General features: G+C 45.0%; 2 protein-coding genes across 6 annotated transcripts in view; one reads left to right on the forward strand and one right to left on the reverse strand.

Moving 5' to 3' along the window:
* The window catches only part of stard8 (StAR-related lipid transfer (START) domain containing 8), a 122,958-nt gene extending 113,379 nt beyond the window's left edge, over nucleotides 1-9,579 (forward strand). For all 5 annotated transcript variants that reach the window (XM_039766358.1, XM_039766361.1, XM_039766359.1 and 2 more), the window contains 10 exons: nucleotides 160-1,391; nucleotides 1,972-2,145; nucleotides 2,233-2,392; nucleotides 4,809-5,007; nucleotides 5,087-5,297; nucleotides 5,384-5,498; nucleotides 6,138-6,350; nucleotides 6,708-6,925; nucleotides 7,389-7,565; nucleotides 7,647-9,579. In XM_039766358.1, coding sequence (XP_039622292.1) covers nucleotides 160-1,391; nucleotides 1,972-2,145; nucleotides 2,233-2,392; nucleotides 4,809-5,007; nucleotides 5,087-5,297; nucleotides 5,384-5,498; nucleotides 6,138-6,350; nucleotides 6,708-6,925; nucleotides 7,389-7,565; nucleotides 7,647-7,764 — 2,817 coding nt within the window. In that variant the 3' untranslated portion in view covers nucleotides 7,765-9,579. The remainder of the gene's footprint in view (nucleotides 1-159; nucleotides 1,392-1,971; nucleotides 2,146-2,232; nucleotides 2,393-4,808; nucleotides 5,008-5,086; nucleotides 5,298-5,383; nucleotides 5,499-6,137; nucleotides 6,351-6,707; nucleotides 6,926-7,388; nucleotides 7,566-7,646) is intronic.
* Nucleotides 9,580-10,275: 696 nt separating this feature from the next.
* rxfp2l (relaxin family peptide receptor 2, like) overlaps nucleotides 10,276-19,504 on the reverse strand; it is a 62,670-nt gene continuing 53,441 nt past the window's right edge. Inside the window, exons 15-18 of the mRNA XM_039766364.1 lie at nucleotides 18,285-18,514; nucleotides 17,548-17,958; nucleotides 17,204-17,419; nucleotides 10,276-11,608 (exon numbers count right to left, since the gene is read on the reverse strand). Coding sequence (XP_039622298.1) covers nucleotides 11,415-11,608; nucleotides 17,204-17,419; nucleotides 17,548-17,958; nucleotides 18,285-18,514 — 1,051 coding nt within the window. The 3' untranslated portion in view covers nucleotides 10,276-11,414. The remainder of the gene's footprint in view (nucleotides 11,609-17,203; nucleotides 17,420-17,547; nucleotides 17,959-18,284; nucleotides 18,515-19,504) is intronic.

The raw sequence follows: 19,504 nt of genomic DNA on the forward strand, positions 1-19,504 counted from the left end.
TGTGTTGCTTTGAGTCTGGATGTCTTCTGTGCTTTCCCATATGCACATGTGGTGCTTTTCTTCCTTTTTTTTGAGCATGAAGTCCTGACCCACCCAAGAAGGCTTCTGCTCCTTGCCATGGAGAAACTCCCATTGACTCCATTGTTCTTTCCCACTCAGAGCGAAGACTCGGAAGAGGAGGACGTTTGTGCCATCAGTGACCGCTGGGCCTTCCAGCCAGACAGTAAGAGATGGTCCAGACTGGACTCCCTCTCCTCTCCCAGCTCCCCGGTAATGCAGACCACTTTGAAGACTGCGGTGAGCCGGGAGAGTGTCTTAAGTGACTTAAGTGACCTGGAGGCCACGTCCGTGCATAGTGGGAGCAGTACAAGGGGCAGCTCTGACAGCCAGGTCACCATGACCGAGGCCTACTCCACTCTAACCTCCCGTTGCTCCGAGTGCACGGCCGTGTCCAGTCCCCCCGTCCTGCAAGTGGCCGAGCCTTCCAAGCAGTTGCTCATCGTGGAGGACCAAACAAAAAAGAGGTCCAGAAGCTTCCTGAGGAGAATTGATTCCTTCCGTAAGAAAGACAGGAACAAACGGACCTCTCAAATAGCAAAACCCCAACTGCCACTGCCCGAGTCAAGTGCCAGTCTGCAGTGCACCAGCGACGAGAGCCTGCCAGGCTTAAAGCCCTCTGCATTTGAGAGAGGTGGCTCCCTGTTCCGGAGAAAGAACAAGACTGTCTCCAAGACAGCAGCAAACCATGAAAAGAAGGCTGTATGTAGCAGCCCAGAGATCATCCCTCAGGTGCCTAGTTGGACAGCTGCACTGCACAATGGGACTGATTTAACGGAAGACTGTGTCATCCATCTTCCTCGAGATCACAAACCTGGCACGTTCCCCAAATCCCTTTCCATTGAGAGCTTGTGTCCTACCCCATCAGCAGAGCTGGGGAAGTGGCATCCAGACGATCCCTCATTAGAGATGTTGACACAGGACAGCGGTGGCTTGCAGGAGCTGGTCAGGTTCCGGCCGCGCAGCAGCTCCTGCACTTCTCTTTGTAGCATCTATGACAACGTTCCCATGGCACTCGGCTGCCCTGAGGAACTGCTTCATCTGAACTCGGGCGACGTCTTCGAGCACCTTGACGACATTCTGCAGCACATTCACGGGCTCCAGAAAAAGATTGACCGGTGGTCGAAGCGTGTCTGCCCCGAACTAGACGAATCTGACATTGAGCTTGCAAGGGATGTGTCCAGCCTGCGCCTTGAGGAGCGCTCCATGTCGGATGTGGGTACAGCTGCCAGTGACTTCGACAGCACTGCCAATTCTCTAAATGAAGCGGAGGACATGGAGATGAGGGAGCGTAGAGATTCAGGGGTGGGAGCCTCTTTGACCCGGCCCAGCAGGTGAGTGCTGTACATGGCTGCTGATTCCCCCATGTGTGTCCATTTAGCTCAGTGCTTCCTTTACAATCCAAACCATTAGACACAGGAGAGGGCCTAGGATCAGGACAAACATGGAGGTCACTGCTAAGGAATTTGCTCGGCGAGCGCCCACCACACACCCCTCTGAGATGGTAGTTGCGGTTGACCGCACACCACAGAATTCACAGCCACTTATAATGCTACTTTGCCAAAGAACATCTTGATCTGCCAGCGGCCGATCGATCAGCTTACCATGAAAAGATCTCATTTAGACAGTGCGTGAGGGTCACCATGCCGTTTGTCTCTACTTAAGATGAAGGCCTCTTACCTGAGACCGGGGCTGGTGACTGAAGCAGGGATCATAAAATAATGGAGATCTTTAGCAGTGTCCTCTGCGATCTCCTCCACCTCGCCACCATCTTTGAGAGAGAAGTGTCGTTGTCCAGAGCAGAGGCACAATGTCACTAGGGGGCGCTATGTGAATGATGCTGTTGCAAGTGTGACTGCAGATCCAAGTCATTCAGTTAGCACTGCTTCTTTTTTTATTTGCCCCTCCATGCAGGAAGTTACGTTGGCACAGTTTCCAGAACTCGCACCGGCCAAGCCTCAACTCTGCATCACTGGAGATTAACCGGCAGTCTGCTGCCCAACTCAATCTGCTGCAGAAGTTCTCCCTACTCCGTTTAACGGCCATCATGGAGAAGTATTCTGCGTCCAACAAGCAGGCATGGAGCTGGTGGGTACTTTGCCGTGTCTCTCCCTAGAGGTCTGGACTGCCAGTATGCAGTGAGAACCTTTCACAGCTCTTTTCTTTTTTTTGCAGGACCGTACCAAAGTTCATGAAGAGGAGCAAAGTACCTGACTACAAGGACAAGAATGTTTTTGGGGTCCCACCCATTGTCAATGTTCAACGCAGTGGGCAGCCACTTCCTCAAGGCATTCAGCAAGCAATGCGGTATATTCGAAGCCAGTGTCTGGACCAGGTGTGCAGTGACCACAATTTACTCTGCTAACATATTTCCTATCGAATTTGGCAACCAGGTACTTCCCACCTGGTTACTCTGGCACTGCAGTGTCTGCATCTGGAGATTATTGGGCATAGTTGGTAAATCAGAGCCCCCCAGGCTGGACTACTACTATAGTTTTGGACCCATCACTGCTCTAGGTGAACTAGGTAGAGCAGATAATAACCTGGGGCCTCATGTATAAACTGTGCGTATGCACAAAAATGTTTCATACGAACATTTCCACGTTCAAATCGCGATGTATGAAACCTAAACTTGGCGTAAAGCCACTCACATTTCCACGGTAGCTCATACCCTGGCGTATGCAAGTTCTGCGTTCGGTTTTGCAGACTAGTGGCACCCAGCGTCAAAGCAGTGCTACTATTCCTGTGTGGTTATCCTTTCTTTTTTAGAGCCACATCCCTGACGCGGCTTTATAAATACACTGAAATTAACCGCATATTGTTTATTAGTTTAATGCATCTAATTGTAATTAACCAGTAACAATATAATGGTCCACAGAATGGCCAAACTATTCTAAATACCATAACTGCTTTAGCGTTGTTACTCTCACTGCAGCTTCTCCTTCCTTCAGCTGCTCCTGTTAGGGGTTGCCACAGCGGATCATCTTTTTCCATATTACTCTCACTGCACCACTCAGAGTATTTATATCACTGTATGTGAGTGTGAATCACAGCTGTACAGCAGCTGACTGGAAAGAGAATTATCGCGATACAGCATCAAGCACACGGTGCCTCAGCCGTGCTGTCTATTGAACTGCTTTCACACGGCAAATGTTTCAAAACCTTTACTGTACGGACCTCACGGTTCAGAAACAGTTTCATCCCATGAACTATAAACGCACTCAATCAGTCCATCAAGTACTCCTTGTAGAACTGTTTGGACTTATAAGTACAATTACCTCACTATAAACTTGCACTACAGCTATAATATTGCACAACCTGAGCCACTTTATAAAGCGCGTATTTACATATGATGACGATATCATTTTTAAGATGAAATGCAGCAAAATAAAACTTTGCGCTGTACTCTTGCTGGGACTGGCGCGACACTGGATGGATAGAATAATTAAACATGAACTACGAAGATATTTCGATGTTCCTTAAAGGTTTTGAAGAATCGATGTTCTCAACTTACAGATGGCTTAACATCTATTACTGAGCTGACTGTGTGGCGATTGGGTATTTGGAGAAAGAAAAGTAAGGACAGGAATTGGAGGTTAGTACCTCTGGAAGAGACAGTACTGCTGCAATAAAGTATTTCATCGAAGGTCACGCACGGCGCAGCAAACATTTTGCGTGAGACATGAACAATCACTGTGCCACTGTGTTCCTATGTTTAATAACATGCTTTAACTCCGATCGTCATGAAAATCACATCACATATACATCTCAGTATTTGAATTATTCAGAGAGCTGTAATATCATGAATGGAGGAAGAGAAAGCCCAGAAGCACGTAGTGATTCACACACATAGAGCACATAGAAGATCAAATACAAAACAAAGCATTTAATGTGCAACTTTAGTTACGATGGGATTTGAGAAACTAGTAAATTAAACAATTTTAAGATGAAGTTTATGATGTTCTACTTTAATGATAAAATAAACTACGTGATTAAAGTGGAAATGTCGAGATTAAAGTTGAGATTTTGTGCTTTTTTCCCCCACTATGTGCCTATTTTTTTTCGTCTGTACCCTAATAAGCTTTCATATGACACTCAGACGGTGGACTACGACTAGCCTTTTCACAGCGACTTTGATATCGGACAACTTCTTTTTTTATTTCTGGCACTGTGCGACTTTGTGAAATTGAGCTTTCGAGTTTCTCCGACATTCTATGTCACTCGATCAACTTCCTTTTGTTGTTTATTCCATTGTTTAAATCAACAAATAGTACGTTTTTCTTTGTCTCCACTTGGTATTTGCTGAAATTCTTCTATTTTCCCGTTTGCCATTGTCTTGTCACAGAAGGCTGAGCTTAAGGGCTGTTTATATTGATTTGCATATTCAAAGAGGTGTAATTCTGGGAGGAGATGGGGCAGGACAGTTGGCGCGTGCACGTGTGTTACTTTTCACGCTGACCGGGATTTATGCATCTGGATTTCCGCTTTTGTCCATACGCCATGTTTTAGTGTGAATTCTACACACAGTGTTATGCATGAGGCCCCTGGTGTTCTCCAAGGATACGCCACTGTATTGCCTCAGTGGCTGTATGTGAAGTACGGTGACCACAGGTGGTGTTAGTAAGACAGTCCTGTCTGATCCAAGAAGTTTTGCTTTTACTGGACTTTTTACTGCCACTAAACTCAAGAGTAACAGACATGCTGCTCTGGTAAAGATACCAACCCAATAACTTTCTTGCCTCTCACATCAGGTTGGCATCTTCAGGAAATCGGGGGTGAAGTCCCGTATCCAGGCTCTGCGACAGATGAATGAGACCTCGCCAGACCGCGTGAGTTATGAAGGCCAGTCAGCTTATGATGTGGCGGACATGCTGAAGCAGTACTTCCGGGACCTTCCAGAGCCGATCTTCACCGCCAAGCTGACAGACACTTTCCTGCAGATTTACCAGTGTGAGTACCAACTTGCCATCTGGGTTGTGGCCACATGCCTTCTGTTCTTTACTCACCTGCCTTCCTGGTTTCTCTCCAGGTGTCCCAAAGGAGCAGCGTCTCCAGGCTGTCCAGGCAGCTGTCATCCTGCTCCCAGATGAGAACCGGGAGGTGCTACAGACCCTTTTGTACTTCCTAAGTGATACTGCCTCAGCCCAGGACAACCAGATGACAGCAGGGAACCTGGCAGTGTGCCTGGCACCTTCCATCTTTCATCTGAATATCTGCAAGAAGGAAAACCTGTCCCCCAGGTACACTGACCTTGTGCCTAGGTAGCATATATGAAGCCCTCCATAGTCTTCTTTTCTTTGGGTGACTACTTAACTTTTTTTTTCAGGTTGGTACACAAGAGAGGCCACATAGGCAAGCCAGACCAGAAGGACCTAAATGACAACATGGCAGCGACACAGGGACTGGGTCATATGATCACTGAGTGCAAGAAACTTTTCCAGGTACCGTAGAGTAACTAATACTATAAGACAACAACAAGTGGCCCTTCATTAGAGATAAGTGGCCCATCATTACCTGTGGTCAGCAACTCTGCGGTAATGGCTGTCCTCCCTAAAATGTGACTGCCCTGGTCAGCTGTCTCTACTTAAGACCTTCCAGACAGACGGGTAAATGGTGTAACAATGTGTACGCCATCTCCATCTACATGTGGGCACGCTGCTGGATGGCCTTGACCCAAATAGGCACACTACAGCTGAACTTGTTCATTGAGGAGTGAAAGACCGGGTGCTGCTAGCAGAAATTGAGAAGGAAGTGCTGGGTTTTACAGGTTGGCACTGAGCAGTGCCTACCTCCATGGTCCCAGCAGATATGAGCACATCACCGGCTCAGTCTCCAACGCATTTATTTATTTTTAATCCCAACTTTTTCTTTATCATACCAGTGACCCTAAATCGTCTTTATGTGAATGTCTGTGTGTATGAATTTGTCCTTTTAATATACTGATGTCCCACCCATGCTTTGCCCCTTTAATGTCAGAATCTTTGTAATTGAAAGAGCTAGTTCAAAAAATTGATGGAGCATGGTTTTATTTTCTTTTCCTGCGGAATGCATGATCTCTCCTGGTTCTTCCTTTGGTGCAGATTCCCCACGACATGATGCTACAGTCTCGGAACTCGTATATTGCAGCCGACGCTCACCCGCTACCCCTGATGAATGGTCTGGAGGACAGCAGGTGGAACTATCAGGCCCTTCTGGAGGATGCTGTCCAGGGTTTCTTGAAAGAAGCCTCAGAAAAGCTAAAGGGTTGGGTCAGCATCCCTGGACCAGGTGCCACTGAACTGGCATACAAAAAGGTGACCAAGAAAAACTTTATTTGAGCCTTGTACATTCGGAGTATCTTCTCGTACCATTCACTGCATTGCCCATAAATAGCTTCTTCCTCATGCATTTCATGTGCAGCCCCCTCCCTGTAGAGCATCCTTGTCAGAAATTTCGTCCTGGATGGTCACTATGTGCCCTGCTTCCCTTGGTACTAATGATGTGCTCTTACATGCTGTATGGTTATTATTCCTGTCAGCATTTCACCTCTGCATCTGCTGGACACAATGCCCTCTGTGGCATATGAAGATAGTGTGTCACGTATGTTGAACTCCTCGTGGAGGACACTTGCGAGGGACACTCAGTGTGACCTGTCTTTTTGACCTTCACAGGTGGGAGATGGGCACCCTATTCGACTCTGGAAAGTCTGTACGGAAATCGAGGCTCCACCAGCCGCTGTGCTGCACCGTCTGCTGCGAGAGCGCCATCTCTGGGACGACGACTTACTGCACGTTAGAGTTCTTGAGTCGCTAGACAAAAACACCGAGATTTTCCACTACGTGACTGACAGTATGGCTCCTCTCCCTCGGCGGGACTTTGTGGTCCTGAGGTAAGTGGGCTACTGATGCTCATCTTGGTGCTCACACAATTGTGCAGTTGTGCCAACATTAACACTTGCTCCTTTGTGCTTATAAATTAACACAAGGCAGTCTGTTTGAGGCAGATATGGGAACATTCCTCTTGTAGGTGTTTTGTCAGAGAAGGCGGACTTTTGATGCAAAGCCATACATTTAGACAACAGAGCCTCAATACTTGCATGTTTCTGTCTCCCTCTGCTGGTCAGTACTGATACAGCTCCAGGTCGTTCAGTTAGCCTGAAACGCTTTTTTGGTAGATGCTAGTTCCATTTAAGTTATTAGCCTCAAACCCAACCCACACTTGTTGTAGCGGTGCAATCCCATGATGCTCCAATGTTTTGTCTGGTTCTGCTGTGCTACCAGACTGAGGTAGATGGAAGTTGTTTTTCAAATGTGCATTGCTTTTCCATCTCCAAGTGTCCTTCATCTTTACAGGACTTGGCGCAGTGACCTGCCAAAGGGGGCATGTGTGTTGGCGGCCTCATCTGTGGAGCACAGTGAACTGCTACTGGAAGGTGGGGTGCGGGCTGTACTACTGACCTGCCGCTATCTTGTGGAGCCAAGTGGGACGGGCCACTCACGTCTCACCTACATGTGCCGGGCAGATCTGCGGTGAGTGCTCCTGTGCCATCAAGGTGGTGGGCTCTTTCAGGAAGGAGTAGATTTTACTTTATGGTATTCTTTGTATTTCAGGGGGCGCTCTCCTGACTGGTATAACAAGGTGTTTGGACATCAATGCTCAGTTGAAGTTTCCAGGATTCGCGACTCATTCCCTGTGCTGACTGCCCGTGGACCTGAGACTAAGGTTTAGAGTGCCCAGGCTGCTCACTGACGTAGGCAGCATCAGGCATGCTGACTTGTTATGCCAATCATGAAGAGGCAAGCCAGTCATTGTAGTTGGTCATATCGGGAGCTATTCTCTGACTTTGGTGCAGAGGTGGTCCCGAGTCAGCGGGTATCCAGAGCACTTTTCTGGTCATCGTGCTTATTCTTCCTCAGGCACTTCACTGCAACAGTCAGCACCTCCTGTCTTTAATGAGAAGTCCACTTATGGCATTGTAATGTGTGGGACCACTGTGTGAAACGTGGCAGTTCTGAAGTGGCTCTGGTGTTTTATGAAGGTGTCTTCAAGGAACAGGCGTGGATGCACATCATTTTAGAAAAATAGAGGTGGTCATTATGTTTGCATCTTCTCCACAAGATGCAGAGAGCTAATGAGTGGAGATGTGTGGTCAACCCTGTTTCATCTGGAGCAATCTGTGTGATCAGCTCCCTCTGCCAGTTCTGTATGGCCAGTCCTATTAGGTTATCCGTGTCAGATTATAACACCGATGGCCACACTCTCTTTAAACATGTTTGGTGTGGACATCAGAATTCCACCGAGTAAGTGGGGTCAGTCAGGTGACCAAACAGGGTGTGAGCGGCAGTAGTTAAGTGGGCCAGGAAAGTGACACTGTCACGCTCAGCCAGTTCCACGTAGTCATTAGTTTTCATGCATGGGTGTGGTCATCCTATTAATTGTTGTCATCAAGAGTGCCCTTAATGGTGGGACTGATCAAACTGAAGATATTGTTAATGGACCATGAGGTCATTTGAGTTACTGTGATTCGTCAATGAAGTAAGCAACACCAACTGTGGTTATTGGTCTTTGACACAGCTACTGCAGTCCGTCAGATTCGGCATATTTGACGTGGCTGTAGGGTTGCAGTAAATGAAACCCGAGATCTCAGAAAAGTTAATGCAGTCATCGTAGCGTTCGTGACGAGCCGTGTTTGGGAGGTTTCTTTTCAGGCATGTCCTCCTGTACCTGAAGAGGTTTTCTAAGGAGAAATGAACATCCATGATTGTCTTTGAAAGCGAGCCATTCCCAAGAACTTGAAACATATTTATTACACACTACACATGTTTAGTCCAAACCCTGGTGGTGCTTGGCAGCACCTCCATCAAGCCCTACTGGTGTGCTTTTACGTTTGCCCTTTTATACCAATGGAATCTGCAGTGAAGGTGCAGAACTCCTTTTGTCTTCCATGGTGATGGAGTGGGTTGGTGCCAAGTAGTGCATGTGGCTGACTTTCAGGCTTTGAAGGCCACAGGCGAAGTGACATCATGGTGCTTCACTGTGAGAGGGTGGGATTTTTTTTTTTTCTTCTCCAGTTTTTGTGTGTTTGTTTCCATTCAACAGTCAGAGTGTGGTTAACAAATGAATTCCCAGTCCTGGCCACTTTCCATGTCACACTTCTGCCTTTTCAGTCTCCAGTGAGGGCTGTCCACCTGATGAAGAAGCCCTCATTGGTTGCCCTTTCGGGTGTTGGCACTGTGGCCGTGCCCAGTGGCTGGACAGTATTACATTCCTTACAGTTGTCATTTTTGGTCCTTACATATTATCGGATGTCTTTATCTGTTGTGTTTTCCTTTTAAATACACTGTCCTCACTAGCCAGACGGGGGCACCATTTTTTTTTATTGTTATTGTTAATATTATTATTTAAAGATTGTATTTATATTTCAAGCCTCATTCTTGCAGTTTGTGTTTGCCTCAAATGTTTATAAAATAGGACAGAACCACAAGGGGGTTTACATCTTCTTGTAATAATATAACAGAAATAAACATGTCTGGCTGCTTTTAAGCCTTTGCTGTTTCAATGCTTTTTAGCTCGTAAAGGGGATGTCTTCCTGATTGGCATAAGCCATGGGCATCAGGATGTGGAGAAGTAAGGCTGCTCCCCAATGGCTAAATGTTACTAAAGCAGTGATTGATTTTCATTACCATATATACTCGCGTACAAGTCGGGACTTGAAAACCGAAAAATCGATCATAAAATCAGACCCCGACTTGTACACCCGTTCAAAAATACGACACTTATTTATTTTTTTTACATCTTCTTGCCTCCTCCAATCTCGCATCAGTTTCTCAGACACATTGAATTTTGTTACAGCAGCACAGTTGCCAATTTCTTTCGCCACTTCAACAACTTTTAATTTAAAACCAGCTTCATATTTTCTTCTGATCGAACGCTCCACCGTAGATAAGGGATGCTTTTACAATGAAGGAGCACGAGGGTGTGAGATACAAAAAACACAAATCAGTGCAAACGTCGCTTCAGAATATTTTGGGTATTACTGTGTGGTCACCTAGGAACAATACATAGAAAAAAAGGCTGTGTGTGCTCCGTGGTTACTCTCTCAGGTGGGCATTAGCATGTCGTAATCTCTTGGATCAATAGCGTGAGTTTTCCACATTCAACTTAAACGACCGACATAAAATAAGAGAAATAATACGGTAAAATCAAGCCCCGACTTATCTGCGGGAGAACTTAAACGCGAGTGTATACGGTATTTATTAAAGCCTTTCATAAGGGTGCTGATATGAGGTAACAATGTGGAATGGAGTGCTTTGTGAAAGGCACTATATACACTAAAAACATTTACAGACTGAGTGCTGCTGGATATAACAAGCCTGCTAATGAAAGCAGAGGAGATCCGTCGGAGGGAGTCACTGTAGTGTTATCCTGACACCACGAGCTCTTCATGGGCATGTGACTTGAGGACCCAGGCAGCTGGCCAGAACTGGACTGGCATCCACAGGTTCTCCAGCATGATAAGATGCTAAGCAGTTTTACAAATGAGATGTGACCATTCAGTCCGTCAACCTCATTTGTTCAGCTAATGGCTGAGCTGTCTCCGTATATCATCCTCGTATGTCTTTAAGGCTGACAAGGTTTTCTGCTTCAACTGTATGTTTTTGTAGTTCAAGATTCCTACAACTCATTGCGTAAAGTAGTGCTTTAGTTCTAAATACACTCCCCCCTAACTTCCACTCCTGTCCTCTTGTATGTACAAAAGCTGAAGTGGCACATCAAGGACACAACACCACTGGCCAGACGAGTACCTCGGGTGGAAAAATCTCATCCTGTGGTGTTTGTACTTGTTGGAGGTTCCTGTAAGCCTCTCCCTGCAGGAGGCCACTAGGCCCCCAGTTAAAGAGGGAAGTCTGCTCCTGCTGTCCTTAGACATGAGGTAGGTTTCATTTGGGTACAGTAAAGAAACTGGAATGGATGGGGAATTCTTCATTCTAATGTGTCGCAGTTTTCCTTCAGGGCCACTAGAGGGTAGTCTAATCTCATTTAATCTGCAAGCGCTTTGGCCGCAGCAGCTTATGATTACTTCTGGGAAGTCCTTGCTGTCCACTTGCAAGTCTCCAAGGCTCACAAATGCCTCTTCTTTAACTCCTGGAAGTCACTGGTATGACCATCCCTTTAGGATTATGGCCTGGTGTTGGAGGTGCTTTCTGGCACTGGTGACAATACATGAAGGGTACACTTCTCTTGCTGTCTGTGGCCTGTTCCAAATCTGTAACACACCTCAGAGAAGAATGGGGTGACAGAGGTGGATACACCGGGTGCACACAGGTGAAGCGAGGAAGGAAGAACGCCAAATTGAAGAAGCGAGCACTGGGGAGCTTTTATTCTGCTGTGGTGTGTGTGGAAACCATTGCCATACTGTGACGGCTGTCTCTGAGGGTTGACTGCTGCCACTTGGCCTTGAGGCAGTGCTTCAGTTTCTCTTGGAAGGCAGCAGTGGTGATGGTGTAGAGGATGGGGTTCAGGGCACTGTTAATGGGTAGGATGAAGATAACAACCCACGAGGTGATGGTGCCTAAAAGTCGGGAGAGAGAGAGAAGAGGAAAAGAAGGTAAGAAATGAAGGGGGCAACCTGAAGAGCAAAAATAAAGGGAGAAAAATTATAGAGCAGAATGTTGAGAGGATGTGAAGAGTCTAAGCAAAGGCGAGTAAGAAGAAAAAGGGGAAGAAAGGACAATACAAAAACTAGACAAGCAAGAAAAGATGGCAACTCTAGAGTGGAATGTAAGGTGAGACGAGAAAAGACAAGCTAGTACCAGAGAGAGGAAAAAAAAGATCTGCACAAAGTCCTGCCTGGCCATACTTACTACAATAGTATAGCACAGAGGGTGAGGTTACACAAAAATGTCAGAAGACGCAACGCCTCTCAACTTTGCTTTTCACATTTTAGTCTAATTAGGCCAATGAAAGCTATAAGAATGCATTTTTATGTAACGTACATATTTTTGGCTTACATGTGAATAATTACTGAATCAATTCATCTGTAACAATATATTAATTCCTTTATTGATGGCATTCTTTAGAGGTGGCAGAGTACAAAACCACACCACCCTGTATGCTGCATAAAGTGAAGATACGGAAGTCCAAATGTGACATTTTAGGAGATGTTTAAATAAACAAACCGACTAAGGACCTGCCACAAACAAACAAACGGACGGCTGGCCGGCCAGCCTGCCTGGGGCGCTTTTTATAATGCGGCTCAAGTTGGACCACGACACGTCCTGGTCATTCATCTAGACAAGCCAACCGAGTGAAACAGCAATGTTACACTTTAATCAATTAAATTACAAAGCATGTCCTGCATCTGTAAAGCATAAGTTTGTTCACGGCCTGACAGGCGCCATCTTTAGCAATCAAATTCTTATACTGTTCTTCTCAAAGTTGATAACATCAAAACTTTGACCAAACGGATACTGTATAGTGGATTCAGACCTCCTTCACTTTCTGCACACTCTTATTTTGTTGTAGATTTAATTCTAAATGGATACATTGGATTTAACATTACATCGGTGAAAGTTCCATTTTTGCCCATCACTTTACACTCGATAATCCCTAATGAGAAAATGAAAACATGCTTGCAAAAAGGTTTGCACATGTGTTAAAAATCAAAAACTGAAATTCCTCATTCAGACCCTTAATGTATTACTTTGTAGAAGCCCGTTTGAGCCTTCCTGAGTAAGTCTCCACAAGTTTTGCCCTCCTGGATTGGGGCAGTTGATCCAATTCTTCTTGGCAGATCCTCTTCAGCTCTATTAGATTGGATAGAAGGTGTCCATAAACTGCCACCTTCACGTCTCTCCTCTGCTGTTCTATGTGGTTCAAGTCTGGGCTTTGGCTTGGCCCCTCAAGGACAATCAGAGACTTGACCCAATGCCACTCCAGCATTGTCTTGGCTGTTTGCGTTGGGTCATTGTTGTGCTGAAAGGTGAACTGTGGCCTGAGGTCATGTCCAGGTTTTCTTCAAGGATCTCTCTATATTTTGCTGCATTCATCCTTCCCTCAGTTCTGACCATTCTTCCTGTTCATGCCACTGGGAAGCTCCATCTTGTTTCACTGGAGAATTGGTGTGATGCAGATGATGAGCAGTGCCTGGTCTTCACCAGACACAGTGCCTGGAGTTCTGCTCAAAGAGTTCAGTTTTTCTCTAAAAAGATCAGAGAATCTTTTTTCCGCATGCTCTCCAATTCCATTAAATGCCGTTTGGTAAACTCCAAGCTTGCTGTTATATCTGCCTGATTGATGAGTGCTACTAAGATGGTCGTCCTTCCCACAGATGACTCTTCTCACTGCAGAGGACTTCTGTAACTCTTGCTAGAGTGACTATCGGGTTCTTGCTTGCCTCCATGACGAAGGCCTTTCTTGCTCAGTTTCTTCAGTTCTGCCGGAAGGTCAACTCTAGGAAGTGTCCAGGTTGTTCCAAACTTCTTCTCTTTCACACTTACTAAGGCCTGGCCTCCTGAGGACACTCGAGGCTTTAGAGATGATTTTATCCCCTTGGCCTGATCTGTGTTTCACCACAGTTTGATCCTAGTGGTCCACATAAAGTTCCTTGGATTTCATGGCGTGTTTTTTGTTTTGACATGCATTGTGTATTGTTTGACACCCTCTATACCAAATGTGTCAAACTCAAGGCCCACGGGCCACATTCGGCCTGGCGTGTAATTATATCCGGCCCGTGTGATCATTTTATATATTATTGTTATTAATGGCCCGGTGATATGAAGCGCTGGCAACACAATAAACTACAGATCCCATAATGCAGCGCTTCAGCTGCCTTGCCGAACACTTCCCGCGTTAATCAAGTCTAGCTTATGATGCTGCAAGTTATTGAGAAGCTAGCCCACACGATGTCGAAGAGAAAAGCTGATTCTGAAAACAGAGCCTTTAAAAACCAATGGGAGGCTGAGTATATGTTTACTGACATTGCCGGTAAACCCGTGTGTCTCATTTGTGGAGCTAATGTGATAAAAAAAGATAAAGAAAGATAAAACACACAGGAACAGTAGCACTGCTTTGACGCTGGGTGCCGCCAGTCTGCAAAACCGAGCGGAGAACTTGCGTATGAAAGGGTATGAGCTACCGTGGAAATGTGCGTGGCTTTATACCAAGTTTAGGTTTTTATACATCATGTTTTGAATGTGGAAAAGTTCTTATGCAACATTTTTGTGTGTATGCACCATTTATACATGAGGCCCCAGGTGACTGAAGTGTAATATTGCTGATTTGCCTGGATGGGGGTGGTCTATGTACAGGACATGGTTTGAGTTTTAAAAAGCATCCCAAGACATTCGCAAGGGAGATTCGATTCAAAGGTTCATGGAATGTGAATCCCCACCACAGTTCTTTTTATGATTTACTAGCAAAATACCCGCGCTTCGCAGCGGAGAAGTAGTGTGTTAAAGAAGCAATGAAAAAGAAAAGGAAACATTTTGAAAATAACGTAACCTGATTGTCAATGTAATTGTTTTGTCACTGTTGTGAGTGATGAGTGTTGCTGTCATATATATATATATATATATATATATATATATATATATATATATATATATATATATATACACACACATATATACACACACATACATACATACACACACATATATACACACAAATACATATATATACATACATACACACACACATATATAAACATATATATACATATACATACATATCTACATATATACACACACAGCTATTTCAGGATATCAGTGCAATACGCTGTTTGTTAAAACGTTGACTCCGCTCTTACGTGCAATAACAAATCAAATCATTCAGTTGTCTTTGCTCATATGTCATTTTAGATCTACAGTATATAAAATGATCTCGGGCGGATATAATTACGCCGGGCGGATGTGGCCCTGCCCTTGAGTTTGATACATATGGACTAAATAGAACTTGAAAAGATATATTTTTCAAATGTGATCGCGCAATTCAGATAGAGTTGACGCACTACAGCCTGCATGCCTCAATGAGTCATCCTCCCTCGCTCTTACTTTTTACCGTTCATCTAATGAATACACTGAGTATGGCTTTACCAAAACAATCATTGATGGCGAATAAAGTATCCATTATTCGAGTATGAGCGGGATATATATATATACATATATATATACCCGCGATCGCAGCGGAGAAGTAGTGTGTTAAAAAGGTAGAAAAGAAAAGGGAACATTTTAAAAATAACGTAACATGACTGTCAATATACAGTATTTGTTTTGTGAGTGTTACTGAGTGTTGCTGTCATCAAGGATTTGATTATCATTATTTCTTTCAATCAGGTTCGTATTTGTAGGATGTGTTGTGTTCAAGTTACATTCCGTGTTTGTCAATCGTTGTAAAGATGACAGGTTTCATTCATCGATTCGTTTCTTACTGCATCAATAAACAGCTCGTCTTCTTCTTTATCTGAGACCTGACACACTGCATGCACGGGTTTTTTACACTGTCTTCCTTTAGCGGGACATTGACTTTTTCCACCGTGTGCTTTGTTTCCACAGTAGCTGCATTTATGAATATGCTTATCAGGCGCTTCATATTTTTGCTGCCTTTTCAATTGTGTAATTCGGTTTTGTTCAGCGCTCTTTGGAACTGTTGCTTTTATCTGTGCACTGCGTCAGTTCACGTGAGCCACTCGGTGTACTTGCATCGAAGGTTCCCAGCTGTGCTGGTGCCATCTCGTGCTATGTCCATGGCTGTATTTAATGTTACCTTAGTCCTGGCACTTAAAACTTTCTCTCGCAGTTTCGCTGAGTTTGTGTCAAACACCACCCTGACCATCTCATCTTCCTCTCCATAAGCACAGTCCTTCACCCGTGAATATTTACCCGTGGCAGTTTGCTATTGGATTGCCGCTGACGGACGGCCTTATATGGGCAGGCACTAAATTACAAATGCCAGCGGCAGCCTGTCTATGAACTTAATTTAAAGAGTAGGTTTACATCGTGCTTTGTTTCCGAAGTAGCAGAACTCATGAATATGGTTGTATATGTCACTCGCTCGCTTCTTATTGTTTCGCTGCCTTCTCAATTATATAATGCATGTTTTCTTGAGCGCTTTTTTGAGGTCTTCCTGGTTTTCTATGTACTGCGTGATTACGTGGAAGGCGTGATGATGTCACACGAAACTCCGCCCTCACGCCGTTGAAGCTCATCTCCATTACAGTAAATGGAGAAAAACTGCTTCCAGTTATGACCATTACGCGTAGAATTTCGATATAAAACCTGCCCAACCTTTGTAAGGAAGCTGTAAGGAATGAACCTGCCAAATTTCAGCCTTCCACCCACACGGGAAGTTGGAGAATTAGTGATGAGTCAGTGAGTGAGTGAGTGAGTGAGGGCTTTGCCTTTTATTAGTATAGATTTCTAGCAATAGGCTTATCATTCCGCATCTAAACTAGAACTGAAAGCCCCACAGTAGAAACAGGGAGACTGAGCAATGAGAAGGTAGATCACAAAAGAATATGAACAGGAAAGATGGAGAATAAGGAAATGGGGAGAAAGGCAGAACAAGATGAGAGGGTAAGAAGAGTAGTGAAATATGACGTAGATCCCCAGTGAAGTGTAAAGAGCACAAGACGATGTGAGCAGAAGAAATGTGAAGATGAGATGGAGGAGAAAAGAACAAGTGGATGTGAGAATTAGAAATGAGTGAAGTGAGAGCTGGTGGTGTGCAGAAAGAGGACTAGAAGAAAACAAGTGTTATGGTACACACCGGTACTGGCAAGCATAAAAGAAGGTCAATAAATAATATGAGTATCTGAGACAATAGATGTGACGAGAAGAAAGAGAAGGCACATATAAAATGAGGAGTGATGAAGAGGCTGAACACGTGAAACACAGAAAGTGTGAAGACATGGCAAAGAGAAGAAAGTGAAGAGAAAACGCCAGGAGGCACATCATGGAAGATGACGATGTGAAAACGGGAGTGAGAGGAAGAGAGACTGAGGAAATATTTGGGAAGAGAGGAGTGACAGCTTGAGAAATGACAGAGGGGGGAAAAAGAAGAAAAGAAAGCAGATCAAGAGTTAAGTATAGAGCAGATAAAGAAATCTAGAGGAAGGAAACATTGAAATGTGGTCCAAATGGAGGAGTACACAAAAAAGGGCAGCTACCTGGGAATTCAACCCGCAGCAGTGACAGAAGCTTGAGAAGGAAGATGGGAATCCAGCATAGTGCGTCGGTGAAAACGATGAAGAAGAACCTCTTAGCAATGGCCACTTCTCGCTGGTAGACACTTCTCTCCCCGGTCTTGGCTCCCGTTTTCCGAATGGAATAGAACATGGTGGTGTAGGAGAAGACAATGGCTACAAAGGCCACCAGATTCAACCCTAAAGAGAAAAAGGCAATTGACTTTTGCTGTTTGATCCACAAGCATACAGGCTCCACACGTGAACAGAAACCTCAGGTCCTGTTCTGGAACCTCATAACCATCATGTGCCACAAGGCTCCATCTCACCCAGAAAGATCGAGGTGGAGTATATGCTGGCTCCCAGCTTTTCAGTTTGGTCCGAGTTGAGAGGGAAGCAGACTCCATTTCTCCCATAGTAGTTCCCAAATGAGTCCTTGTAGAAGAAGGGTACAACAGCTATGATGAAGCCTAACACCCAGATAGTGATGAGGATGAAGAGTGTCTGCTTCTTGCCTGCTCGGTGTGGACTGAATGGGAAGACGATGCAGAGGTACTTTTCCACAGTCATGTAAGTCAGAAGCATGACAGACACTTCAGTGGACAGCATGGCCAGAGAGCCAATCAGCTGGCACTGCATGCTCTCCATCCATTCCTGGGCATGCCTGTTGTACTCCCCACAATATCGAATGTCATAGGTTCCAATGAAGAAGAGGTAGATCCCCATCAGACAGTCCGCACCTGGCACATAAAAGAACAGGGACAGTCAACAACTAAGATTTACATCAGGATCATCTATGGGTCTGGGCCAGCTGTCCACTGCCTTGGTGGCCCACAGGCATTGAGGGAGCCTTAACAGACCCATGTTGGAATGTGATGAAATCAGGCCACAAGGGCATATGGGAATATCATCTATTTGACAAAATACACCTCTACATGTGAGCAGGTCCACACAAGGCCATCAGGATTAAACTGAGCTTCTGTGCGTGTTGCATCTTGGCTCTTATGGGCCTGCTGTCCACCTTTAACTATACTCTGTAACCCTCCCCACAAAGGGTCATACTTACAACACAATGCCATGATGGACATGGTGTGATGTCGGTTTTCTGACACCACACAGGACCTCAGGCAGATAACAAAGACATTGCCAAAGCAGGTGATGCAGGCCACAACCCAGACAAACACACGAAGGATGATGTTAGCCAGGAGGTTCTCAAAGGATGAGATGCCATCAGTGTTGGGCTTGCAGCTGCGCACATTAGGGGAGAAGCCGCAGTACTCAAACTTCTTAAAGTATCTGGGTAGAGAAAGGCAGGGAGGCAGAGAATAAAGTATGTTAGAAGTGAAAGGAGCTCATAGAAGACCAGGGGCAGAAGGTCATATCTAAAGTCAGCCCAGGTTTTATGGGAGAAGACAGATCTGAAGTGACTAAGTGGTCCCCTGGGAAGTAACATAACTGAATATTTTGAAGCCCTCCTAATTCAATTCCACGTTGCTGGTAGTCTCAGCTTCTTCAGCCTATATGCTGAAGTGAACCCTGGTCACAGCATCAGCCAATCACACCCCTCTTTAGTAACCTACTCAATAGAATTCATTGAGCTGTATGGGACATCCACTTACAAGTCAGTTTCCTCAAAAACTTACATCCACGATTACGTATTCTGAATACACTTTGTCTATTCAAAGAGAAACCCATACTTGGCTAACTCAGTGCAGCCAATCAACCCAAGGTGCTTGTCTTTAGATTGAAACTGGTGAAGGTTATGTCCTCCTTCAAAGGCTGGAAATGAAATCCACCTCTTCAGAGTTGTCAGGCAGCAGCACTCACTGGGGACCCACAGTGCTCCTCTCATTTGATTACACACAAGTTTTCAGCTTTTAAAATGCTTACGACATGGGCATTCATTTAATTGGCAATTTTAAATCAGCCATACGTGATTGTGAGCCAAGGTGTTGGCATGTGTGTGCCCTGAGACAGACTGGCACACCATTAAGATGTGGATGGATGGACACAACAGAAAAATCAGTTGCATGTGTCCACTTCAACTAAAATGAAATCATTTGATTACTGCTGGAAGTATGCTACAGCACAAAGTATCCAGATCCAAATGCAGAGATCTTCTGTAGTCCATCTAGAGACCATGGAGGCTGATGGAGCTTTTCATTCTTTTCCAGATGGTTTCTGGAATTCTTTCCTTTCCTTAGCCATCCGTATAGCTGTCTGTTCTGTTACTCCAAGCCACTCTTTGATGTCATCAATCCTTCTTCTTGCTAGTCTTCCTACTCT

Source organism: Polypterus senegalus, chromosome 10 (assembly GCF_016835505.1).
Source record: "Polypterus senegalus isolate Bchr_013 chromosome 10, ASM1683550v1, whole genome shotgun sequence".
NCBI classification, from domain to species: domain Eukaryota; kingdom Metazoa; phylum Chordata; class Cladistia; order Polypteriformes; family Polypteridae; genus Polypterus; species Polypterus senegalus.